The 27,515-nt window shown below is 43.8% G+C and overlaps 1 protein-coding gene across 2 annotated transcripts in view; it reads left to right on the forward strand.

Moving 5' to 3' along the window:
• Positions 1 to 27,515, forward strand: part of skia (v-ski avian sarcoma viral oncogene homolog a) — a 171,431-nt gene that overhangs the window by 138,969 nt on the left and 4,947 nt on the right. Inside the window, exons 2-6 of one of the 2 annotated variants that reach the window (XM_063033343.1) lie at positions 11,073 to 11,201; positions 12,915 to 13,039; positions 13,713 to 13,981; positions 18,143 to 18,441; positions 21,457 to 21,687. In XM_063033343.1, the coding sequence (XP_062889413.1) occupies positions 11,073 to 11,201; positions 12,915 to 13,039; positions 13,713 to 13,981; positions 18,143 to 18,441; positions 21,457 to 21,687 (1,053 nt within the window). The remainder of the gene's footprint in view (positions 1 to 11,072; positions 11,202 to 12,914; positions 13,040 to 13,712; positions 13,982 to 18,142; positions 18,442 to 21,456; positions 21,688 to 27,515) is intronic. The other variant, XM_063033344.1, reaches the window with a different exon arrangement.

Consider the following 27,515-nt stretch of genomic DNA (forward strand, 5'->3'; position numbering starts at 1 on the left):
TACCCCAGTGTGAATGAGCAACTGTCTCCTTTCCAGAGAGGCAGTTGGCAGAACTGAAAAACAAAACCTGCGCTCATATTGTTTGCCAGTGGTGCTTGTTGTAGTAGAATTAATTTAAATAACAACCTGAGGCTCTGGGGACTGTCACCACTGTGCAGTAAGCACAGTGGAACTAAAATTCTGCATCTTGCCCACTCTAACTCCAGCGGGAGACTGGTCGATCTCCAGGGATAAGCAGGAAAGGCCGTGGTTATGGCGGGAGATCAATGGAGGCCGTGCAGAACATCAGCCTTTGGATGCTTACAGAGTTATTATACGAAAGAACTCCAGGTAGTCAGCAAACGTCAGAGTACATATAGCAAAGTCCTGCAAACAGCGAATGCAATGCGGTGTTTTATGTGGTTGAGTGATCATGGTTGGCCAAATCATCAAGGCTCAGCTCTGTGCATTCATCTCAGCAGGGAGGCGGGAGCCCAGCTAATGATTTCATCTAAAAACTACAGCAAACCACCTGAGAAATAGAAGCAGCCTCCTTCAGTAAGATCATGATCTTTTACCTCAGCATTCTCCTCCTGTTCTAACTTTGCAACCTTTGACTTCCTGTCTGTCTAATGATCTATTGATCTTATGTCATAGATACTCGCTGAGTCTTCATAGCCTTGGGCAGTGAATTCCAAAGATTTCTTCACCTCCTAGTGAAGAAATTTCTTTTTACCACCTTCTTAAATGGTCCTTTGCTTGGTTTGAGCCCGTGACCCATGATTGTAAGCACCGCAGCCGGGGAAACACCATCACAGTTAAGCCCCAAGAATATTGTATGTTAAAGTGAGATTATCCCACATCTTCCTTAGAGAATGTAGGCGCAGTCTGTTTAACTTTTCCAACACCCTCTCCATCCCCTCCTCAATCAATCCTATGATTCTGTGCTGTTCTGCTACATCAAGTATATCATTCCCCTGCACACAGTGAAGTGTAAGTTTATATTTTTGATGGAGGCCTAGAGTCAGAGAACATGACAACCTTTCGGCCCATCTAGGCCATGCTGAACTGTTAACCTGCCCAGTCCCATTAACCTGCACCTGGATCATAGCCCAACATACCTCTCCCATCTATGTACTCATCCAAACCTCTTAAATGGTGAAATTGAACCCATATCCATCACTTCTGCTGGCAGCTCGTTCCACACTCTCATCACCCTCTGAGTGAAGAAGTTCCCCCTCGTGTTCCTCTTAAACAATTTTACTTTTCACCCTTAACCCATGACCTCTGGTTCTAGTTTCACCCAACCTCAATGGAAAAAGCCAGCTTGCATTTACCCTCATAACGTGGTACACCTCTCTCAAATCTCCCCTCTCTCTCCTGCACGCCAGGGAATTAAGTCCTGACATGTTCGACCTTTCCCTAGAACAGGTCCTCAAGTCCCGACAACACCCTGGCAACCTGCAGTGGGTTTGAGTCATTTCCAAACGTGAAACTTGCCCACAGTAAAGTGGTGCTCCCATTAATCTGCTCTCTCCTGCAACTTCAGGAATCCGGAGAAAATACGTGGCGACTATTCCCAGTGCCTCTCAAGATGTTTGTGTGGATCTTCCACTTAAGTTATAGAAGGCGTTCAGCATCATTCCTTTGGGCATTTAACCCCATAATCCTGAGCAAGCAACGTGCCTTTTGAAATGAGTAAAAGACCACATTAGCCTCACTAGTGAATGTCATTTTGGAATGGCCTAACACGGTGATGTTGTTATGGTAATAGCTCTTCAGAGCTCTCATTACAATCATGCTTACATAGATCTCTCCCCAAAGGACTACAGCTAACTGTCAGAGTGTCTGAGATGCGAATGTTTCATTTCCCTTCAAAGGAAATAAAAATAAAAAGCCTGATGCATCCCAAGCCTGAGGAGTTTCTTTATACTGAACACATCTGTCTGGAAATCCAGTCTGTTCCCACTCACATACGTCCCCGCTTGCATGCAGTAACATAGGTATTCTTCAGTATACCAGCACTCCGGAGTTTATTTATAAAGATCCTGCCCGGCTCAATTGCATCAGAGCCTGAGGATTTACAATTAATTTCAAAGCTGTGGGTCTGCCGAGGGAACCTTATCAGGCACGTGCCTTGCTGTGAGGTAGCCACGGATTTGTCGGCATAATAAGATGGTAGATGTGTTGAATTGTAAGGGTGCCCTGGCTGTCCTTACAGTCATCCTGCACATAGTTAGGTCCCGGCAGATCTGAGTCAGGTCGCCAGGCTCCAATTAATTTTGTTTCTCTGTGGCAGAGTCAGAATCTGGGTTATTATCACTGACGTGTCGTGAAATTTGTTTTTTTTTGCGGAAGCAGTAGAGTGCAATACGTAAAAATTACTATAAGTTACAGTAATGATATATAAAAAATGTATAAATGAATAGTGCAAAAGGAGAGCTAAATAGTAAGAACATGGGTTCTTAGACGGTTCGAAAATCTGGCTGATGGCAGAGGGGAAGGAGCTGTTCCTGAAACATTGAGTGTGTGTCTTCAGTCTCCTGTACCTCCTGATTGATGGTAGTGATGAGAAGAGGGCATGTCCTGGACAGCGAGAGTCCATCGTGATGGACACCGCCATCTTGAGGCACGGCTTCTTGAAGATGTCCTCGATGGGTGAGAAGGCTGGTTCCTGTGATGGAGATGGCTGAGTCTACAACCCTCTACAGCTTTTTCCGATCCTGTGCATTGACGACTCCATACCTGTTGGTGATGCGACCAGTTAGACATTTGGCCGAGTCTCTGGTGACATACCAAATCTCCTCAAACTTCTAATGAAATCTAGCGACAGGTGTGCCTCCTTTGTCATTGCATCAATATGTTGGGCCCAGTTGATCCTCAGAGGTGCTGAGACCCTGGAGCTTGAAGCTGCTTATCCTTTCCACAGATGACCTTTCGATGAAAACTGCTGTGTGTTCTCCCGCTTTCCCCTCCCGAAGTCCACAATCAATTCCTTTGTCTTACTAACATTGAGTACAAGGTTGTCGTGTGGCAGCAGAATAGAATTAACGTAAGTATTAAGAGCAGAAGAAGACCACCTAACCATGAAACCTTCTTCACCAGTCAAAAAGATGGTGGCTAGTGTGATTGTAATCTCAAATCTGTCCCCACCCCTTCCCCTCCTCCCCACGGAATCCAACATTCAATATGGCCCTTACTGTTAAAGCAATCATTATTGTGATAACAGAGCCATACACTAAATATATATTTAGAAGGGGCGGCATTAATGCCTCATAAATGCATGATATTCAAAGAAACATTATTACTCAAAAATAAAAATGCTAGAATTTTTTTAGTACCTGTGCCTTTTTACGTGCATTTTCCACTTGTGGCTAGATTGAATTGGTGCCATGCTCTTAGGGTTTAAGTGCTTGATTGGATGTTCATATTTACAGAATTAAAACCTTTTGTCATAACAGTCCCGGCTCTTAGCAACGCACGCAGTACTGGATGGAGTCAGATGCAGGTTGCATTTAAACTGAAGAGCGATGACAGTTTCACTCAAGGGCCTTGTGAAAAGATTACGGAGTTAATCTTAGAGTAGGTTAAAAGGTCAGCATAATATCATGGGCTGAAGGGGCTATACTGTGCTGTACTGTTCCATGTTCACCCACTGTCTGAAACTATATGATGGCATTTTCTCTAATCTTGTTGTACTGTCGCTCCTGCTTTCTTCAAGAACATTGTATTTCTTTTGTTCTGTTGGCTTTCTATATATGACCTATCTTCCTCTCCTAGAGGTGGGACTCCTGGACAAGGGCCATTCTAAACAGTGTTAGCCTCTCTCATGCCCCAACTAACAGGCCAGTACTGTACCAGCTAAATAGTAAGCGAGATCTCTGGTTCGCAAAGTGTTGCCACCACAGATAGGAAAGTAGAGCAGTAAATTCAAGGAAGCCTCAAGATCGGTAGGTCTTAATGTTGTCTCTTTCCTGACCTTGTGTTTCCTTTTCCTCCTCTGATCAATTAGCTCCTCCCCCATTCAGGCCTATTTGTAAATGATGACCACAAGTTCAGCCTAGTTTGAAGGCCCATATCTGCCTCAACTGTGAGGTGTTTGTAATGTGCCTGAGCAGCTATAACTCATCCAACTTACTTCTCCCTCAACACCTCCAAATACTAGATCAAGATCTCCATCTAGACTACAATCTAGAATACAATAAAGAAGTCGATATCTTTTTCTGGACTTTAAAATCGCCTTCTTACAAAGGGCTTCCACGCTTTGCTTTAATCTGACCCACTTCCCTGGTTTGAGCTGAAAGATAAATCACAACCTAAATCTTCGATATTGTGGGCCCGAGGTAGTCAACTAGTGAAGAGGCTTGTGGTGGAGGGCACAGGAGATAAAGCAGTAGGTTTCCTAGCAGGGTGGAACAGTAGCAATTATTAAAAAATTATACACACAACGACCACTTTATTCGGTACACCTGTACTCCTGTTGTTAATGCAAATATCTAATCAGCCAATTGTGTGGCAGCAACTCAATGCATAAAAGCATGCGGACATGGTCAAGTGGTTCAGACCAAACGTCAGAATGGGGAAGAAATGGGATCTAAGTGACTTCCAACGTGGATTGATTGTTGGTGCTAGAAGGGCTGGTCTGAGTATCTCCGAAACTGGCTGATCTCCTGGCACTTTTCACGCAAACAGTCTCGAGAGTTTACAGAGAATGGCGCAAAAAAAACCCAAAAAGCATCCAGTGACCCAATAACCGCATGTGCAGAAGGGCATCTCTGAACGCACAACATGCTGAACCTGTGGGCTACCGCAGCAGAAGACAGTGAACATGCACTCAGTGGCCACATTTTTATATACAGGATGTACCACTGAGTGTACGTTATTCATCATTCACAGTACTAATGGAAAGAGGGGGGTGCAAAAGCAGCAAGCCTCTGAGAGGGGCTGTGCAAAAAGTTTGGGAATTCCTGAGCAGGCTGCAAGATACAAGATCACTCCTGTCGTCACCACTGCACATTTCAAGTTGAACTTGACAGGACAATTTTTCAGGCGCTATCATTCTCCAAAACTTCTACTTCTTCCTAGCCAGGAATCCTGAAATCCATTACAGTGCCTTCAACAATCACGGCACCCACCCTGCCTGGGATTTGTTAACGCTGTATCAAATCCAAGGTCACATCTGGCTAACCCTGATGGATACCGCGATGCCTAAACACAGGGAACCATTTGAAGACATATTAACGCAAATATAATGTAAGATGTCTGTCAGCTCAATCTGGTTCCTACACACGCTGCATTTACAAGCTGTTTTAACTTTTCAGAATTGGCATTTGTTTACACGCCTGTTTTTAGGATTGCTTGTTAATGGATTTACGATCGGTGCTTAAAAACCTTCAAGACAACACATCGAAGATCAGAACACACCAGTGTACAACATAAACATCAAGCCTCCTCTGGATTTTAATCATTGAAAGTACTTGGAATGCTGGGCAGTTATGCTTATTTGTAAAGGGGGTTTGGAGTTTTAGGTCGGTGGAATTCCTGAATTAACAGGGATTTGCAGATGTTGTTATTCTGACCACATTGTACTATGCAGAGTGCCCATCAATGGCATTGTTTTTCCTTTCGTTTTTTCCGTCTTTGTCCAGATGCAAACAAGTCTTCACATCACAGATGACATCATCGCACAAGCCTCTTGTTTACAGACTTTGAACGGTGTCTTGCGGGGCAGGACTCCAAAGGACAGTGGCACATTTCAGTTTGAGCCAGTCAACTTTTTCTTTTTCAGTGAAAACTGCGGATTGAACTTTAACCCTGGGATGAAGAATGGCGAATGTTCCAATGTTGATGGGAAAGCTCTGTGTGTGTGTGTGTGTGTGTTGGCGGGGGGGGGGGAATTCTGAGAAGTCCTGGAGAGGATCACAAGGACTGGATCTGGCCAGGGAAGAGGGGAGCCATTCAGATATGAGAAGGGAGATTCCAAATGCTGCTTGAAAATTGGGCAGTTAGTCTGATTTCCTTCTTGTGAACATGGACAGCTGCTTCTGCTGAGTGTTTTTTTTCTCCCCCCACCCCTCCCCAACTTTGAGCTGCATGCTGGAGAAAGGAAAAAGAGTGGGCCACTAACCTTGCAGTGCACGGGTCACCGATTCTGCCAGTCTCTTGGTTGTTCCTCCGCACTATAATAATAGCCTTTATCCGGGGTCAGATTTAGTTCGGCGGGCTCACACAACAAATCCTTTCATCTGAAAGCATTTTTAGAAATGCCTCTCACAAAGCCGCTATAAGACAATGCCTGCCAATGAACTGCTCTAGTGTAGAAAAGTAAAGCTCTGGACTTCTGGCTTTTCAACCAATGGAACTTATTCAGATGAGTTGCCGCTCAAGTGAAGTACTGAGATAGGATGAGTGTTTTAATTGTTTTGGTGCACAGAGCTCTCTGTTTTCATACTTCTCCTGAGCCATAGAGCAAACCCATCTCAAAGAAATCTTACTGGTCGGTTATCGATTCAACTCGCTTTTAGTAGCAAAGGAAATGTCTGCTGAAGAATGTTTTGTGTGCTGTATATGCGTACTTGCCAAGCAGCAGCACCAAGATGCAGTTTGTTCTGCTGCATTGCAAAGGGCTTTTTGCAAGGTTTGTTGGTGACGAGCATTTCTTCCCAAGCTGTCCTCCCTGTAATAAAGATCATGCTTCATCGATTTCTCCATTCGTCATTTTCTTTTCAGTGGGAGTCGTTCAGAGTGCGGGTTGCTGTGCTAGAAGGAGTTGGTTGGCCATTTGTTGATTACTGAGCAGCTTCCCAGTCGGATAGGGGTATGCGTCTGATCCCAATCCAAATTTCAGAGCATTCCAGTCTTAGCTGTTTTCATTGAAACCAGCTGTCTCATATCTTCGGAACTATAGGTGCATTTCTTCTTAATTTGAACGCCATGGCTTCACTAGCTAAAATCAGGCTTCAGACACACTCCAATTAGCATTAACTCAAACTCTTGATGCTTGCTTAAACGGAGATTTGCTCAGTAACTCTCTATACATAATATTGGAAGTGGCCTGTGTGCATGGGCACAAACTACACTGCCCCACAGCCTGGCATGGAAACACTGATGTTTTTGAGCGGAAAATCCCACCAAAGGAAGTGGTTTGGCCCTCTACATCACGGGTGAAGCCCACCCAACCGTTCACATGAACAGCACATCCACATGAAACTGTTGGAGGCAAGCGGCATGCATCATCAGAGAACCTCACCACCCAGGCCGTGCTCTTTTCTTGCTGCGGCTGTCGGAAAGGAAGCAGAAGAGCCCCAGGACTCGCACCACCAGGTTCAAGAACAGTTACTACCCCTCAACCATCAGGCTTTTGAGCAAAAGGGGATAACTGCACTCATCTATTGAGATGTTCCCACAACCGGTGGTCTCACTTTATGGACTCTATCTTGTTATTTCACATTCTCATTATTTATTGCTGTTTATTTATGTTTGTATTTACACAATAGTTGCTTTTTGCACTCTGATCTTTCATTGATCCGGTTGTATGTGGTGACATATATATGTACTCTGATAATAAAATTTACTCTAAACTTTCAGACAGGGATTCCCAACTTTTTTTTATGCCATGGACCAATACCATTAAGCAAAGGGGTCTGTGTACCCCAGGCTGCGAACGCCTGGGTTCAGACAAATGAACACTGCTGTGTTGTCCTTGCATAGAAAGACCATTCAGCATCTCACTTGATGGAAGGGGACACAGCAAAGCCAGTGTGCCATTGATTAACTTAAAGATTAGCTGTCTTTGGCACGTGGACACACATCAAAGTGTACAATGAAATGAGTCATTTCTGTCGATGACCGGCACGGTCTGAGGATGTGCTACAGACCGCCCGCAGGTGCTGCCCTGCTACTGGTCCCAACTTGGCGTACCCTCACTAACTTTAATCTTCGGAATGTGGGAGGGACGATTAGTTTTTGTTGTACTGCAGGTTGTGGTCTTTACTGGGGGGCCTTGCTACTGCACGCTTGGCGGGTGGAGGGTGCTGATGCTTTTTCGCGGAACTGGGTGGGGGAGGGTCGTTGCTTTGCTCCTACTTGTGCATGGGGGGGGCGTCTAACTGTCACTCATTCTCTGGGGCACTCTTCTGTTTCTGTGGATGCCTGTGAAGAATAAGAATTTCAGGATGTATCTTGTATGCATTTCTCTGACATTAAATGGAGCTATCGGCCACAGGAAATATGTACCAACTCCTTACAGCCAGTGGTGGCAATTGAACCCCAGTCGCTGGTACAGTAAATCATTATGCTAACCACTACTGTGTCTATGCTAGCCACCCCATTAGTGCTTGTCCTTGGTATAGGAGGAGAGTGAGGAGCTGTTGCAAGCCTCCTTGCTGTTTCTGAAGGTTAATTCAGCAGGTAGAGCACGTTCAGCATCCCTTGCGAGTCTGCTGGGTTTGGCCTGGGCTTGCAGGTGGAGCTGTCGGTGGGAAACGCTGAATTTCTCGAGGCCCGGGGTGACCCTGTCATTGTGTCGAAACACTGGCCTTCCACAGAGGGTGTGGGGGGCTTGGCCTCTGGCAGATGATCTCGAGCGTCCAGCATTGTGTGAGGGCCGGCTCTCTTGTTGGGTTTCAAAAGGTAGTAAATGCGATCAGCCTGCAGAGTGTAGAGGTGAGAGTTCCAACAAACCCTGGCGTTGGGTTGGGGCAAAATATTGAAATCCTGTCAGGTCAGCTAAAGAACTTAAATTCTGTTTTTTTTTAAATTAGCCCAAAATGAGAAGGTAATGTCAGTAAAAGTGATTGTTAAACCATCAAATTGTCAGAAGCTCCATCTGCTTCACTTCAGGGAAGGAAACTTATTGTCTAGTTTGAATTATGTTCTGATCCCCTCCCCCCTTGTTGCTTTAAACTGCCCTCCCAATGAGCCACTTTCTCTGGGCATTTAGTACAATGGTTACATCCCAAAAACTAAAGATTAAGCGAGCAAACCACAATCTTTTGCGTATGATGTACAATATCTGCTTTGTGTGGTGTAAATGACGTGTTAAGCAGGGCCGATTCCTAATAGTTTCACGGATGCATATTTAAAATGTGTGTTTTTGTCTGGTTAGAATTTAAGTCATTAAATGAGGGTAGATTCTATTAAACAGTATTTGAGTTCTTTTTGAAATTCTTCAGAGATGCTGCTTTGTCCCACAAAGGGTTACTGGCTTATAGAATAGGAGATTTTTGGCCCACTGTGTCTGTTTCACACTTGACCCACAAAAGAGGCCGTGTTCGAGCAGTTTTTTTTCCAGCATTCACTTGCGAGCCTGAAATTGATGTCTTGTCCGAACAAAATGTTCTGTGTGCTGACAGAAAAATAACAGCCTCCCTTTGGCATTGTCACCTGTTGTGGTTTTAGTGCTGGAGCCCCCAACTGAGAGGTTTGCAGAAACGGAGGGGCATTTGCCAAATACCTAACTGGTGCTATCATCACTGCCGTTCCAGACACAGTCCTGTTGTTGATCAAATCTTTGCAGGCTGGGGGCTCTGCATTGTATCAGGGTAATTTACATGCCATGTCTTGCAATTCACAGGGTAGACAAAGCAGTTTTTGGCAGCTGACCCAATATGCACACTACAGCTGCAAGCTCTAAAATTGGTGACAAGTTGAATTTCAGAGGGGGGAGAAAAACACGTTTTGCTGCCTTGAAGGAGTGGAGAGGTTTATCCTTACCCCCCCCCCTCCCCCAGCCCCTCTCACATCCATAATTATCCCTTCTATGTTTGATTTGATTACACAATTCATTTGTTGTTTTCAAGAAATGGCCAAACAGATAAATTCTGCAAGAATGTTAGCTATCTTAAAAAAAAGCTCTGCTTGGCAAGTTATTTGTTGTGACTCCTTGGGCCTTGTTTGCATGAAGGAGCAACACAAAAGTCAGTAAAATCTTCTTTTGATTTAACCGTTAAAAGATCCAGAATTATTTGCACAGCAGACAAGCATCCTCTATTTCTGATGCGCCGTTCATTGTAGTATTAGTGCTAGATTTGTCTCATCTGAGCAGCATGGAGCTGATAACCCACACGGACCCAGGCAGCGGCTGGGACAACTATCATGAACACCCTTTGGCCAAGTAGGGCATCATCTTCTGTAAAGATCAGGCTGCAAATTCCCTGACGTTCTGAGATACTTAAAAAACTACTATAACTGCAGTGATGTTAACAATTGTTTTAAAAATGCATAAAATTAATAAGAACACATTGAAACACTAAGAACTTTTTTTTAAATGTATTTATTTTGTCCTAATCAGAATCAGGTTTGTTACCACTGTTTTATATGAGAAATGTGTTATTTGTTGACAGCAGCACAGTACAAAGACATTTAAAAATTACTATACAAAATAAATAAATAGAGCAAAAAAAGAATAATGAGGCATTGTTCATGGACCAGGTAGTGAAAGTCCTTAATGATGGTTGCTGCCTTCTTGAGCACTGCCTTTTGAAGATCTTCAAAACTGGATTCTCCATTTTGATGTATGGAATCTTTACTCCGATTGGCATGGAATCGGGGAAGTTCACTGCCCACGTACTGTGGGAATCCCAAAGAGGCAGGTTCCCCTTAAATATTTCACCTTTCACCCTTAACCTTTGACCTCTAGTCTCCTCTCACTCAATTTTAGTGGGGAAGAGTCTGCTTGCATTTCTCCCTAAATATATACCTCACATCCTCTTTAGCCAAAGGGTGGTGAATCTGTGGAAATTGTTGCCACGGGCAGCTGTGGGTACATTTAAGTCAGAAGTTGATAGATTCTTGATTAGTCAGGGCATGAAGGGTTACGGGGAGAAGGCAGGAGATTGGGGCTGAGAGGAAAATTGGATCAGCCATGATGAAATGGCGGAGCAGACTCGATGGGTTGAATAGCCTATTCTGCTCCTATGTCTTATGGTCTATGCATTTATACCTTTGAAAAAATTCAGTCAGACACTATAAAAAAACTAATAATATAGTTTTCAGTGTCCCTGATCAAATTATTTTTCCTTGAAGTGTTTTTGTACTGTATACCATCAAAAAAATTATTAACTTCATTTTCTCTTATTGTCTCTTCCATTTAGGTCCCCTTTGACCAAACAGTGTTTAAAAAGTTCAAGAAAGATGAAACACTTTCAGAGCATCCAACTACAAGCGAGAAGGAGAAACAGCCTGAATGGTGGAGGTCGTTCTCCTCTCCTTCCGGCATGAAGGTACATACGTCACTCAGTAGTAACTCCAACAAATAACTTTGGTCGAAAGAGGGAGGGGAGGACAAAGAGGATACTCTTTTGCCTGCCTTACAAAAAATATGATTTAATATTGGGTGTGCTGTGAAGTCTGTAATACAGAGTAAGGTTGAGCAGAGTTGAAAGAGGGACTGGCAGCTGGATGGTTGACACATATGCTCCAACTGAGAGGAAACCATGTGGCAACAGTCTGAGGAAGAGGGAGGATCTTAATAGAGGAAACACAATGTAGTAATTTTTATACTAGTAATTGGATGAAGTTCCGTTAACTTTTGACAAACGTGTATTCTAGACTTCCATTCATCAAGATCTGTCTAATCTGCTTTTCCTTCAGAAACATTATGCAAGGGAAACTTGCCCTGCCCTGCGGCACTCCCTAAACAAATGTCCCCTTGAATCTAATCCAAGTTTACATGCGATCCGAGGGGCCCTGGTCAAAGCTGGCTGATTTGGACACTGGCATTGCCAAAGGCACTACAGCTAGCACCCACACTTCTAGAATGGGGGAACTTGTCCAACATTCTTTTCATTGCTGTCAAGAGCGTGTTGATTTGTGTTTGCGTGTGTATAGGTGTGCATGGATGACCATAAGACATAGGAGCAGAATTAGGTCCATAGAGTCTGCTCCTGCATTCCATCACGGCTGATTTATTATCTCTCAACTCCATTCTCCTGCCTTCTCCCCATAACCTTTGACGCTCCTACTAATCAAGAACCCGTCAATCTCTGCTTTAAATACAGCCAATGACGTGTCCGTCACAGTTGTCTGTGGCAAAGAATTCTACAGATTCACCACCTCTGGCTCGGTAAATGCCTCCTCATCTCTGTTCTAAAGAGATATCCTTGTAGTCTGAGGCAGTGCCCTCTGGTGCTAGAATCCCCCATGAGCTGTTGTATTTGGCTGTGGTGTCTGACACATCAAAATCCCATCCCATCAGGAAGGAAACTATGTAGCACCTATGCCAGGACCAGCAGACTCAAACGCAGTTACTTTCCCCCAAGCAGTAAGGCTGATATCATCAACAGATCCAGCCACTAACCCTCCCCTCCATACCCAACCACTGCCACTTCATCATTTCCTGTCAGTCACCTTATGTACAGACACTCCTGTGGGCATACAATCAATCTACTGTATGTATATAAGTTATCATATGTATTTATATTTAGTGATTTTTAGTATTATTGTGTTCTTTATCTTATTGTGGTTTGGTGCTACATCAAATCCGGAGTAACAATTATTTTGTTCTCCTTTACATGTGTGTGCTGGAAATGACACTAAGCAATCTTGATATATCAAAGGTCAGATGCGAAAACAGTAATGTCTGTCCATTGCAACACCAACAAGTGCTGGGCTGAGACCCTTCTTCTGTAGTGAGTCCTGAGGAAGGGTCTCGGCCCAAAATGTTGACTGTTTTTTCATTTTCATGGATGCTGCCTGGCCTGTTGAGTTCCTCCAGCACTTTGTGTGTGTTGCTCTGGATTTCCAGCATCTGTAGAATCTCTTGTGTTAAATGTCTGTCAGCACCTTTGAAGCGGCCTTCCCACCTTAAAAACACGTAGATGCAGAGGAAAGGGAGGGAGAGATGAAAAGCTAAGAAGGGAAATAAGATAGTGAAAAGTTAATGCAGAGAAAATTATACGTAACGAAAAAACAATATAATATTTTTCTTTACCTAGAATGTTCTAAGTAGCAGTTGTGTACATTCTCAGCAAAGACTCTCTGCTTTCCGACCCTGGTCACCAGCCACTTCCACAACTGAAAAAGAAACTCTGACTCACCTCCCTGCACTGTCTCGGGACAGGTATGGTATTTAATTGCGCTTATCGTGAAACAGGGTGTGGTGAAGTAGAAGGTTCTTAAGATCAAAATTAGAAACCTTTATACGGATGTCAGTAAAATCTTAAATGAGCATGACAGTTTATCTTCAAGTTACTTTAAATAATGAAGAAGTGAAGTATATTCACTTCACACGTGGAGAATGGAGCTGTGATCTTTATATTTAAAATGAGCTGCCTGCCGGCCTACCACTTTGAGGGAGGGGGCAGAAGGCAGCTTCTGTATCATTTGAACACGTTGTCAATCCAAGTCCTAGACCATGAAACAAAGAAGCAGAATTAAGCTATTCTGCCCATCAAGTTTGCCCTGCCACTCATGGCTGATTTATTTTCCCTCTCAACTCCATTCTCCATAGGAAAGATTGTTAATGTCACTATTTATGTTTAGTTCACAATTAGTAAATCTTTCTTGGCTCAACTCTCACTCATTCCACGGCACTCCTGGCCAACAAATGGCTGAATCCCTTGGAGATGCGTTCATATGAAGCTCTTGCAGTTTTAAGGTTGAAATTCTGAGCTTTATAATGATGAAAAAAAAAAGTGATCAAATTTGCATTGGGGAAGGTGAGATTTAACTGTACGTTGAGGGTGAATATATACTTTCTCAGTTCTGAATAGTTCTGTGCTCTCTCTTCCTAGTTTCTATGCATACAAAAATTACGAAAGTTCAGTGGCGCCAAACGTGGCCCTGACACCACTGCCCCAGCAGAGGACTGGACGACAGTCACCATTGGCCACTGCAGCCACACAGAACGCTGGGACTCCAAATGAAGTTAACAGACCTCGGAAAAGGAGGGTAACAGCCGAAACAGAGCTTGAACAGGAAGCAGCTGTTCCTCTTGCTGCCACGTTTCCTTCTGAAGACAAAGATTCAGATGCTGAAGTGGAAGTTGAAAGCAGAGAAGGATGTAAGTTTAATTCACACACAGCTTATAAATTAACTCCCACCGCCCCCCCCCAGCTCTTCTTCATGTCAAGAGGCCTGATGAATGGACCTCTTCCAGACCTCTGTCAGCACAGCACTCGAGTCAGAGCTGAATGCTTTACTTTCAGCCTGTCCTTCTCCAGATGTACCAGCTCACGAGAACTCCTGCGGCACGTCTCCGGGGTCAAACTCCCGCGACATTCCACTCTGTGGGAAAGTATGTTTGGATCGTGAGCTTGGATAACAACCACGAGGGACTGGGACCTGGAGCAACGCACGAGGTGCTGGGCGAACTCCATGGGTCGGGTCGAGTCTATGAGAGGAAACCGGGACAGCTGATGTTTTGGGTAGAGACCCTTTGTGCAAAGTTTAATGAGGGCCTTTAAAACATGGACTGCCTGCTCCTCTCCATAGATGTTGCCTGCCTCACTGAGTTTCTCCAGCACTCCAGTCTTTAGATACTGTTGGAGGGTAGGTCCTAGCAGAGGAAAGCCACTGCAATCAGGTCTCTGACACCAAGCCTGGTTCTGTGACTCAGAAGGGAAGGGGGAGAAGAAACTAACTGTAGTGACAGGGGATCCGTTGCTTCGGGGAACAGAAAGGTTTTGTGGATGAGAATGAGATTCCCGGATGATTTGTTGCCTCCTGGGTGCCAGAGTCAGGGACACCTTGGATTGAGTCCAGAGCATTCTTAATTGGGAGGGTGAGCAGCCAAAGATCATGGTCCACATCAGTACCAGTGACATGGGGAGGATGGGTGACAAGGTCCTGTAAAGTGAGTTCAGGAAGTTCGGCGCTACGTTAAAGAACAGATCTCCAGGGTTGTGATCTCAGGATTGCTACCTGTGCCATGTGCTCGTGAAGCCAGAAGCAGGAAGATCATACGGTTTAACACTTGGCTAAGGAGTTGGTGCAGAAGGGAGGGCTTCAGGTTTTTGGATCACTGGGCTCTCTTCCAGGGAAGGTGGGACCTGTACAGAAGGGATGGTTTGCACCTGAAGTGGAGGGGGCTAATATCATAGCGGGAAGGTTTGCTGGTGCTGCACATGGGGGTTTAAACTAAAATTGCAGGGGGATGAAACCAGGGTGCCATTTCAGATAGTGGTTTTGGAAAAAGATGTTGTTGAGCCTACATACAAAGTCAGGGATCGAAAAGTCAGTCAAGGTGGATCCTATGTTTTACACTTCGGTTGGTTGTCTGGCTTGTTGGGTGTGGTCTTTCATTGATTCTATTCCGGTTCTTGGATTTACTGAGTATGCCTGCCAAGAAATGAATCTTAGGTTTGTACATGGTGACATATAGGTACTTTGATAATAAATTTACTTTGTACTTTGTAATGTTCTGAGCTGCATTTCAACATAAGGAGTATTGTAGGAGAAGCAGATGAGCTTAGGGAATGAATCAGCATGTGAAGTTATGACATTGTAGCCAGTAGTGAGACTTGATTTCAGGAGGGGCAGGACTGGCAGCTCAGTGTTCTGGGGTTCCATTGTTTTAGATGTGATAGAGCAGGAGGGATTAAAGGGGGGAGGGGTGGCATTACTAGTCAGGGAAAATGTCACAGAAGTGCTGAGTCAGGACAGATTGGAGAGCTCGTCTAGTGAGGCTTTATGGTAGAGCTGAGGAGTAAGAAAGGTAGGACCACATTAATGTGATTATATTATCCATCATCCAATCAGCCATGGGATCTAGAGAAGCAAATTTGTAGAGGGATTGCAGACTGTTGCAAGAAACCTGTTGTGATCAGGGGAACTTTCCACATATTGACTGGGATTCCCATCCTGTAAAAGGGATGGATAGGAAAGAGTTTGTCAAATATGTTCAGGAAAGTTTCCTTAATCAGTACATAGAAATCCCAACTAGAGAGAATGCGGTACTAGGTCTCCAGTTAGGGAATGAGACAGGGCAGATGACAGAGGTTTGTGTAAGGCAACATTTTGCATCCACACTTGCCATTAGTTTCAAGGTATTTATGGAAAAGCATAGGTCTGGTCCTAGGGTTTCGATTCTAAAGTAGAGAAAGGCCAATTTTGATGGTGTCAGAAAGGATCTGGCAGGCGTGGATTGGGACTGGCTGTTTTCTGGCAAAAGTGTACTTGGTAAGTGGAAGGCCTACAAAAGTGAAATTTTGAGAGAACAGAGTTTGTATGTTCCTGTCAGAATAAAAAGCAAGGATAACAGGTTTATGGAACCTTGGTTTTCGAGAGAGATTGAGACCCTAGTTAAGAAAAAGGAGATGTATTGCAGGCAGGAACAAATGAGATACTTATGGAGTATGAAAAATGCAAGAGAACACTTAAGAAGGAAATCAGGAAGGCTAAAAGAAGGCATGAGGTTGCTCTAGCAGACAAGGTGAAGGAGAATCCTAAGGACTTCTGCAGATACATTAAGAGCAAAGGAATAACAAGGGACAAAATTGGACCTCTGGAAGTTCAGAGTGGTAATCTATATGTAGAGCTGAAAGAGATGGGGGAGATCTTAAATGGATTTGTTTGCATCTGTATTTACTCAGGAGACAGACACTTGAACGAGAGGTCATGGGTTAAGGGTGAAAGCTGAAATGTTTAAGCGGGAGCAACTTCACTCGGAGGCTAGTGAGAGTGAGGAACGAGCTACCAGCTGGTTCCAGGTTCGACTTCAACATTTAAGAGAAATTTGGGTAGGTACATGAATCGGAGGGGTATGGAGGACTGTGGTGAGGGTGAACATCAATAGGACTGGGCAGGTTAGTGGTACAGCATGGACTAGATGGGCTGAAGGGTCTGCTTCTGTGCTGTTGTGTTCAGTGACTCCAGTCATGGCCTATTTCTTTTCGATGTAAGGAATGGTCTGTCATTTTCACTGATTTGCTTGGTTTTCTACCCACGTGAAGAATTCAAATTGAAGAGGCTCTTTTAACATGATAATGTATCACTTTTACATTAGTTACCTGCAAATTATACCTTTGACTAATAGGCGATTGTGCTCTGCTGATTCCTTAATGGAATGAGGATGCATTTGTACCCTCACTGATATCTGTTAGTAATCTGTTGTTGTGATGGAAGTTTTTTCTTTAAATGACTAAGACAAATTGGCTTTGGTGCAGACAGATTACCTTCCTTCCTGGGCACCATTTAGTTGGTTCGGGAAAATTTGTAATTCAGCAGTCTTAGAGCCAGCTCATAGTTAAAGTTCACCTGTCCCAGTCATGTTGGCTGATGATCTCACAAGATGAGTCAAGGAGTCTGAAAGTTATATAACAAGTGGATAACAATGTGAATCTGCTATTGCTTTCCCTGCTGGATGAGGACAGTGTTAACTCGTGTACTTTAAGCAAATTCGTATACTTATCAAGTACCAGGCAGAACTGATGGTGCTTCATATGGTTCAGATTCAATTATTTGTCACTTTGAAACACACAGTGAAGTAGGTTGTTTGCGTTAACAACCAACACAACCTAAGGATATACTGGGGGCAGCCCGCACGTGTTGCTGTGTGCGCCCAGAGTACCAGCGACCTGCAGCTTAGCATCAGAGTTAGGAGGTAGAAAAGCATCACCACTTAATTGTGCCATTTAGCAGCCAAAGTTGAACATAAGTTGTTATAGCTCAATACAGGACTTTCAGCCCATGATTTTGTGCTGACCTTTTAACCTACTCTAAAATGAATCCAACCCTTCCTTCCTACATAGTCATCTTTTTTTCTTTCATCCATGTGCCCTTCTAAGAGTTTCTTAAGTCCCCCTAATGTAACTGCCCCTAGCACCACTCTCTATGTAAAGAACTTACCTCTGACATTTCCCCTATACTTTCCTCCAGTCACCTTAAAATTGTGTCTCATTGTATTAGCCATTTTCACCATAGGAATCAAGTCATTCTCAACCTCCTACACTCCAAAGAGTTTGCCTTAGCTCGCGAATCTCGAGAAGGCCTCGTCCTCAGCTTCCCTTCCAGATCTGCACTGTGACCTGCAGATTATCTTTAGGACCACTAGACAGGTGGCATGCCCTCACTTTAGTCTGCCGTCCATTAACAATGTAGTGTGTGACATTGTGCGAAGACTAGTTCAGCTGCGTTAACTCCGCACGGTGTCCAGCTTTCCAAATGAAAAGGGACCATAAGGATTATGTATGTGTAATAATGCAATTTTCTTTCCTTCCTACAGTCACATCGTCATTGTCTTCACTTTCTTCTCCTTCCTTCACCTCATCTGGCTCATCAGCGAAGGATCTGAGCTCACCTGGGGTCCAAGTCGCATCCAGTGGAGCCCAGGAGAGCTTGGGCCACACAGAGACACACAACGGTGGACTGGAAGTGGAGCTAGAGCAGCTGAGACAGGCCTTGGACATTGGAATTGACACCAAGGAGGCCAAGGAGAAATTCTTGCATGAAATCATAAAGATGCGAGTGAAGCAGGAGGAAAAACTGAATGCTGCTTTGCAAGCCAAGCGTAGCTTGCAGCAGGTAAGGGAAGAAACTGTTTGTAAGGTGCTGTGTAAAAGAAAAATTATACGCAGTGACAGAAAAAAATAGATCGAATTTGCAAACCCGGTCCACCATTGTCTTTCGGCAGCTTAACAGCTGACATGAAGAACCGATCCCATCATGCAGATGTACTGATCACTGCAAGTTTTAACGTTATATTTTCATGCTCCACTCAGAAGGCTTTGTTTATGTAGTTGCAAATTTGTACTGAGCAAGGGCTGCTTTTCTGTGAAGAAGGAACACGACAGCGTTAATTATCAGGGATTCCAGTTGGGTTGAAACATGAAAGGGTGCAGAAGAATGCTCACTGGCATTACACAGAAGAGTGAAGCGCTGTATAGGCTCTTCAGCCCACAATGTCATGCTAGCCCTTCCCTCCAACATAACCCTCTGTTTTTTTTAAAATTTCATTTATGTGCCTATCTACAAGTCTCTTAAATGTCCCTAATGTATCTGACTCTACCACCACCACCACTGGAAGTGTGTTCTTTGCACCCACCACTCTCTGTGTTTTTAAAAAAAACAAACTACCTCTGACCTTCCTTCTGTACTTTCCTCTAATCACCTCAAAATTACGCCATCTTGTAATGGCCATTTCTGTCCTGGGAAAAAGTCACTGGCTGTCCACTCTACCTGTGCCTCTTATCATCTTATACACCTCTATCAAGTCACCTCTCGTCCTTCTTCACTTCAAAGAGAAAAGCCCTAGTTCACTGAACCTTTCCTCATAAGACATGCTCTGTAATCCAGGCAGCGTCCTGGTAAATCTCCTCTGTACCTTTGATACCCTTGCTAAAACTTCCATATCCTTCCTACAGTACTGTGCAAAAGTCATAGGCATGTGTGTATGTGTATATATATAGGGCTTAAGACTTCTGCACTGTACTTTATTTGTCATCGTAGAATAGAGAACAAGTTTGTAAATCTGGCGGGAGCAATGGATGTTAGTAATGGCGAGGGTGAATGTTGCAGGAGGGGTGTGGGACAGGTGGCAGAAAAGGAGTGCCAGGAATGGCGTGTGGCCCTGAGACACCAGGTAAGGACATTTGATTCCAAACAATTGGTTTATTAATCATTACAGAATGTCTCTCTGGTTCTTCCCACTCCCTCCTCTCTCCCTTCCCCTTTTCCCAACTGTCATTCCCTTCCCTGCACTCTCAGTCCATCATAGAGACCCGTATCAGAATAAAATTTATCATCACTCACGTATGTCATGAAATGTGTTTTATTTGTGGCAGCAGTACAGTGCAGTACGTAAAATTACTACAGTTCTCTGCAAAAGTCTTAGGCAACCTAAGGTGAGGGGCCAGATCTGAACGCAGTGCTCCAAGTGTAGTCTAACCAAAGCTTTATACCCCACAAACATTCCCTTGAGGAGTTAACCTGTTGTCATCACAAATGCGCACGCACCAGGCACAGACTTGCAACTGGCAACTGTCTCACTTTTCTCCACCTACCCACCTGTCGAGTCTAGTCTCCCGGTATAGTTGGATATTGGTGAAATAGGAGAAATTGGTGAAATAGTCAGGAGGTACTTATCTTCACCCATAAAGATAGAATTCCTACCAAATGATGCCTGAAAGGCTGTTGGAAGCAGAGTAAGAGCAATTTTCAAAAGAGAATTGGATAAATTCTCAAAAGGGAAGAATAATCTGAGTAGCTTTAATGTAAGGAGCTTTAAATGGATCAGTCTTTAAAAGAGGTCCAGCAGCAGTGGATGTGGTCCTCTGCTTTCAGTCTGCCTTAGCTTATGTGGTCATCAAGCAGAGGCAGTACCACGCTGGCCTGAACCCCCTCCACGTGGCGACACCCAGGAAGCACAATCATCAGCACTTTATGTGAGATCTATCTTGACAAGCATATGCTACCTCCAGAGGAACCCACCACATCCATTCAGTGACATGTTCATTATGGTGAACGGGACCTTCAGCTGAAAATATTTACATATTGGAACTACCATGATGTGTGATTGCTAAGCAATTATTTTGACCAGTTCAGCCCTTGAGTCGGAAAATGACCATTATCAGAAAGTAAAGGATTTCCTATGGCTACAGGCTAGGGGTGTTGCCTTTAGAAATTTACCCTTTGTCAGTTCCTTTCATGCAGCTGAGAAGGAACGTTGGCTGTTCTGTAAATCAACTTCTTTCTGTCAGCGCTCGTTGTCTTGGCAATGAATGGAATAGGGACAACCGATTGATTGGGTGAAATGCAGCCGCCCATTGATCTCTGTGACTGCAATCAGAAGAAAATATACTTATTTAGTCAGACTCCTGACATCTGTCACAAAGAATGCCAAACTCAAGAGCAAGATTTGTCAGGTTGGAAAAGTAAGGCAAAACTATTGGTTCACCAGTCACAGGATAAAGCAGAGACTGCACTTGACATCTCAGTTCTCATCTTTAGCCACTGCATTAGCCTCATTGTCAACGTAAAAGCTCTTTTAGATTAATATGTTGTACATGGCGGCAAATTATAGTGCAACGATTCTATACGCCCGACTGTTGCAAATTTGAAAATTGCAAGGAAAAGAGTCGTCTGAATCGTGACTGACACATGTTGTTCAGTTGGGGGAAAAGGCATCTTTGTGTTCATGTAAAAAGTTCTTGAGATAAGATTACCAACCTTAAAAGTTGGAAAGCATCTTAATTTTCCATTGGGCACCACAGCAGCGGTTGGTGAAATGCTATACAGTGCTAATGATAATCAGCTGGGGTTCGGATCCTGCCACCGTCTGTAAAGAGTTTGTATATTTTCCCTCTGCGTGACCACATGCTTTGGTTTCCTGTCATGTTCTAAAGACATATGGCTAGGTCTAGTAAGTTGTAGGTAGGCAATGGCATCTGTTGATGCCAAAAGTGTGGCGGCACTTGGAGGATATTCATCGGACTGTTTTAGTCGATGACAGAAAACACTGTATTTGACTGTACGGTATGCGTTGAGGTACGTGTGGCAAGTAAAATTGATCTCTCTCTCTCTCTTTTCTTGGCTCTGTAGGAGCTTGAATTTCTCCGCGTTGCCAAGAAAGAGAAACTACGTGAAGCCACAGAGGCCAAGCGCAACCTGCGAAAGGAGATCGAGCGCCTTCGCACGGAGAACGAGAAAAAGATGAAAGAGGCAAATGAGTCACGGATAAGGCTAAAACGTGAACTAGAACAAGCTAAACAAATCAGGGTCTGCGACAAAGGCTGTGAAGCTGGGCGACTGAGGATCAAATACTCCGCGCAGGTAATTCTGGTAAAGCGATAGAGCTCAGTGTTAAGACTTCAAAGACAAATTTATATAACCTCACACTTGGATTGCAAAAGTACTGCTTCACAGTTATATCATGTTGTGACTGATAAATTGGGTTGAGAACAGGAAAGCCACAATCTTAATACTTCTGGGAGGTTTCCGAAGATCTGCCGGTCATAGGGCTTCCTGGCTGTGAACATTAGATAGACCAGTCCCTGGTGGCTCTGTCAGGAAGAAATTGAATTTCACTGGTCTAGCTTTAGGCAGAATGCTTTTGGTTGGGTGTGGCAGGTAAGGGAGAGTGGAATTCAAAGTTCAAAGAACATGTATGTTACCATATTCTAAATTGTGATTCATTTTCTTGGGTAGCTGAAAGATGCGCCGGGGAAGATCGCATGTAGAATACAAAATGTGACTTCCAAAGCGACTGGGGCAGCATGGTGGCATAATGGTCAACGTAACGCTACTACAGTGCCAGTGACCTCGGTTCAATTCCACCGCTGTTTGCAAGCCATTCGTACGTTCTACCCGAGACCGTTTCCTCGGGCGTGTGGGAATGGGGGCCGGCGCCTCAAGTCATTCACCCAGCTGTTGCATCAGTGTCATTCGCCGAACAGCACTCTCCACGATACATCTGTAGAAATTTGCGAGAATCTTTGTGACATACCAAGTCTTCTCAAATTCTTAATGAAATACTGTATAGTCGCCATCATGCCTGCTTTGTAATTGCATCAATATGTTGGGCCCAAGATAGATCTTCAGAGATGTTGACACCCAGGAAGTTGAAACTGCTCATCCTTTCCTCTGCTGATTCCTCAATGAGGATTGGTGTGAGTTCCCTCAACCAGCTGATCTATCTCAACCTATTGCACCTTTAGCACTATTAACTAGGGGCAAGTTTCTGCTCTGGTGTCTCTTAACGGAATGACTGGCTTGGCTTGGGTAAGCTTCTGCACTAAGGAGAGTGTAAGGGTTAATTCTGCGTGATTCAACAATGCCTTTCCACTCCCTAAGCTGAGCAGGAAGATTAAAAACAGAGAAAGTACTGCAGATTTCAAACATTAACAATCAAGTGAAGGAAGGGGAAGTGATGTAGATTTCCGCGTCAACATCATGCAGTGTCGAAGAGAGTGACTGTGACAGACTAAACAAAACTGAGTAGGAACTGCTATAGGGGTGTTGCCTGCGATACATTTCTGGTGGAGGGAAATGGCTAAACCTGACCTTTCTGCACGAAATAGTTGTAATATAATAGGACAACAAAAGTTTAATCATGTAGGCCAGACATTATAGCTGTCATTGCTAACTGTGCCATTGTTCCTAATGGAGCATTTTCGAGGGTTTTAGATTGTGAAGCAGTATGTTGTAAAACGCCAGTAACCTGGTGTCTGTAGGCGCAGAGCTTGTGTGGAAACCACATCAAATCTGTATGAGACTTCGTAGGCTGTCAGACCGCTCCTCTTTTCAGTAGAGTTGCGTGTTGCATATCAAGGGTCATTTTTTAGGTGGTTACTTGGGCAACAATGGAACCTTAATTCTCCTTCGTCCAAGTCCATTTCCTCTGGCATGTGGGAATGGGGCCTCAAGTCGCTTGCTCAGCGGTTGGTTAGAGGATGGAACCCACAACCAAAACTTGATTTAACGTGTGACCACACCACCAGGTTCAGGAGCAGTTATTGCTCCTTGTCCATCAGACTCTTGAACCAGAGGGGATAACTTCACTTGCCCCATTATTGAAATCTTCCCACTTCCAAGGACACCTCATCTCATATTCTTGATATTTATTGCTTATTTATTTATTACTATTATTTCTTCTTTTTTGTATTTACACAGTTTGTTGTCTTTTGCACTCTGGTTGAACGCTCAGGCCGTTGCTGTCTTTCGAGGATTCTATTACGGTTATTATGGATTTATTGAGTATGCCCACGAGAAAATGAATCTCAGGGTTGTGTATGGTGACATACATGTACTTTGATAATGCATTTACTCTGAACTTTGCAATGAAGTGAAGCAGGTTGTGCAGGTTTTATGACCTAAGAGGGTGGTGTTAGATAACTAGGATGAGAATAGTGGAGCACACTTGTTGCAGCAGCTACACATTTTGCATGTGTACCTACCCAGAGCTGTGTGCATTGGCAACAGGTATTGAATGAGATATTAAAAAGAAACTAGAGTAGAATTTGGTTGTTGATCTAGATATTATACCATCATTAGTTCATGGGTTTAGAGATCCCGGTATCTGAACCCAGCATCAACCGAAAAGAACCTGTGCTGGGTCCTTATGTCTGACTTTAGCTAGGGTACTACATCTGATCTGAAGAACCTCTTGTTCCCGTGATGATCCTTAAGACCATAAGACACAAAATAGGAGCAGAATTAAGCCATTTGGCCCATCGAGTCTGTTCCACCATTCAATCATATTTTCCCCTCTCAACCCCATCCTCCTGGTTTCTCCCCATAACCTTTGACACCTTTACTTCTCAAAAACCTATCAACTTCCCCTTTAAATGTACCCTGTGACTTTTCTTCCACAACTGTCTGTGGCAATGAATTTGATAGATTCACTATCCTGGCTCGAGCAAATCTTCCTCAAGTCTGTTCTAAGGTGACGTCTTTCTGATCTGAGGCTGTGGCTTCTGGCTGTAGACTACCCTGCTATAGGAAACACACTCTCAAAGTCCTCTCTATCCACAGTATTCGATAGCTTTCAATGAAGATGCCCCTCTCATTCTTTTAGACTCTCGTTAAGTACGGAGCCATCAAATGCCGCTCAAGCGTTGACCCTGTTGTCCCCGGGATCATTTTTGTGAAGTCCCTTTGGACCCTCTCCAAATGCCAGCACGTTCTTTCTCAGATAAGGGCCCAGAACTGCTCACAATACTCCTAAGTCCAGTCTGACCAAAGCCTTGTATTGTATCTCTAAACATGCAGTGTAAGCAGATAGGGCTGGCCTCAGGCACGCCACTACCTTCCTCTGTTCATTCGAGAGGCCCCGACTTTCACCAGAGTATTTATGGATTACAGTTACAAGGAAGGAGCGAAGAGGCTGCAAAGTGATTTTTTTTAATAATGGGTATCAGGGGAGGGGAACAGATAATTGACAGGGAGAGGGAAAACAGAAGTTGGCTACTCACCACGACATGCTTTCTAACAGCTGGTCACAGAACAGTGGCAGCCTGCTATTCCCTCTCTTAGATAGGTTAATGGTCTGTGCTCTAAAACCAGTGAGGAAATAACTATAAAGCAAAGTTAGGAGAGAGGTGCAGTAATGAAATATTCCCATGGTGACTTCTCTGACATTATCTACACCTGCCAGCAGCACTTAAGTTTTTATGCATCTATTCACATTACAATTTTCACCCATTTCTTCCACGTGTTGTATTGGCTGCTCTCGTCTAATTAAGATTTAATTGTCAGGCTTTGCAATGCTGGAGTGCGGAGGCATAAGCCTGACCTCTAGTTACAGCTGAGTTAAGGATTCTTCATTATGTTACACCAGCATCCTCGGTTGCAAGCCAATTACACCTCTCAGACACATAAATTATCATCTAAGAGAGAAAACAGGGTGAGAATCGCAGGTGAAGAGGAGATGGAAAAGCAGCTAACAAGAGTCCAAAAGCACCTTTAATTCTTACCGTTAACCAGTGTGTCATAACGAATGGTGATCCACTCTAATTCTCAATCAGTATCATCTCTGTACTTCTATGTCATGATTTCATTTCCTTTACCAGGAATGTTGTTTACAGAGTTGGTTAACCTATTGAATGCCAAGGCAAGCACCTTCCTTGGCTCCTCTCGATCATACTAACTCCTCTTCAGTGATGTGTGGTACTAAATTATTATCAGTTTTAAACTTGTGTCAAAAAACACAAATGCCATACCTGTGGGGCATCATGGTGGTTAGCGTAACACTGTCACACTGCCAACGGCGTGGGTTCAGTTCCTTCACTGTTTGTACATTCTTCCCGTGACTCTGTGGGTTTCCTCTGGGTGCTCTGGTTTCTTCCCACATTCCAAAGGCGTACGGGGTTTGGTCACATGGGTGCTACTGGGCTTACTGGGCTGGATGGGCCTGTTACTGTCATGTATCTCTAAATCAGGGGTTCCCAACCTGGGGTCTGTGGTTACCCCTCGGTTAATGGTTGGAGTCCATGGCATAAAAGAGCTCGGGAACCCCTGCTCCAAATCAATAAAAAATAATTTCAAAATAAAATTTTAATGGCGTGCTTGTGCTCACCTTTTGTTCAGTAGGGAACTTAGAGTGTACCCACATAAAATGATGACATTCCTGATACTGTTTTCCCCCATGAAGTTACACTTAATATAAGCCTTAATTTTCACAACAAATGTCTTCAATGTTGAACCAAGTAGAACAGCACCGTAGTTCTGCAATAGAAAAGCACAGTTTTGGAAACACTCAGTGGGTCAGGCAGCATCTCCAGAGAGAGGAACAGAGTTAGATTGATGATTTTACATCAGAACCTTATCTCTATAGTTATTCTCCTTTGTGTCAAACAGATAACCATCCTGGGAACAAACAACTGAAAACCTAGTATTGTGCAATTAATTAACTAACTATTTAGTTACGGGCCCTCTGGGGAGGAGTGAAAAGAATAACAGTAACACAAGCAATGACTAACATTTAAAGAACTAATACAGAATTTCAAAGTTCTACTTACTTAGTGTCCGATACGCCACTGGCGTTTAGGTCAGCAGTGAAGGTCCTCCATCTTTGGCAGTGTTCAGGGCTTCCTTCATTATGTCAGTAACTTCCTCTCAGTTTTCACTATTGTCAGTCATGCAAGTCCCAGGTGGAGACTCAGGGATATCATCGCACTTGGATGTAGAAGGATTCTTCTTTGCTGTTACCGTAACAATTTTGTTCTACCAGACAGGGTTGTTAACCTGAGCTGAACCCCCGAACCTGGAGGACCAATGGACCACTGTTAGTCTGGCCTCTACCCTTTGACCTGTTTGATATGGGTGACCCTACCAAGAGCCAAAGCATAAAGCTGTGACTCCAGCCAACGTAGCTCTCCGGATCATTGAAGCACACAAGCCTGCAAATCATGACATGGTTATGGTCCTCTTCAAAGGTTCAAAGCACATTTATTAACAAAGTATGTATGCAGTATATAACTCTGAGATTCCTCTTCCCACAGACAGCTGTGAAACAAAGAAAACCACAGAACCCATTCAAAGGAAACAGCAAACCCCCCCTCCCCACCACATGCAAAAAAAAACCAAATTGCGCAACTGGCAACAAAAACACAGAATATAAAGCACAAAAATGAAAGAGTCCAGGCATAATCATTTCAGCTCAAGTGTTCGTTATCTGCAGGCTGCCATGATTGAGAGTCACCCAAAATAGAATCAAGATAAAAAGGAACAACCAGAAACCAAAAGCACATCATGATGCGAACTACAGAGTCTAATTTGCCACATGTATATCCTTTTAGGCTGTAAAAACTTGATAGACTAGCATCACCGACCTCTCTGCTACCCTAACGATGCTGTCGTCCAGTTTTCATTATCCACTCCAAGTGAGCATTCATTGGCTTGAGTAACAGTTGCCTAAGTGACCATTAGAGTCATACTGTAGGAGGAACCAAACTAGGTCAATTGTGAAGCTTTGTAGCATGCTAGAAACACTCCTCTCAGTCAACTTTAATGGTGATTATTGTTAACGTGTTTATTTTTATAATCCATCCTCATAAATGGATCCCTAACATCAGCTCATGATAAAATGGTGGAGCAGACTCAATGGGCCGAATGGCCGACTTCTGCTCCTTTGTCTTATGGTCTAACAGTATTCTTCCCTT

This window comes from Mobula hypostoma, chromosome 25 (assembly GCF_963921235.1).
Source record: "Mobula hypostoma chromosome 25, sMobHyp1.1, whole genome shotgun sequence".
NCBI lineage: Eukaryota > Metazoa > Chordata > Chondrichthyes > Myliobatiformes > Myliobatidae > Mobula > Mobula hypostoma.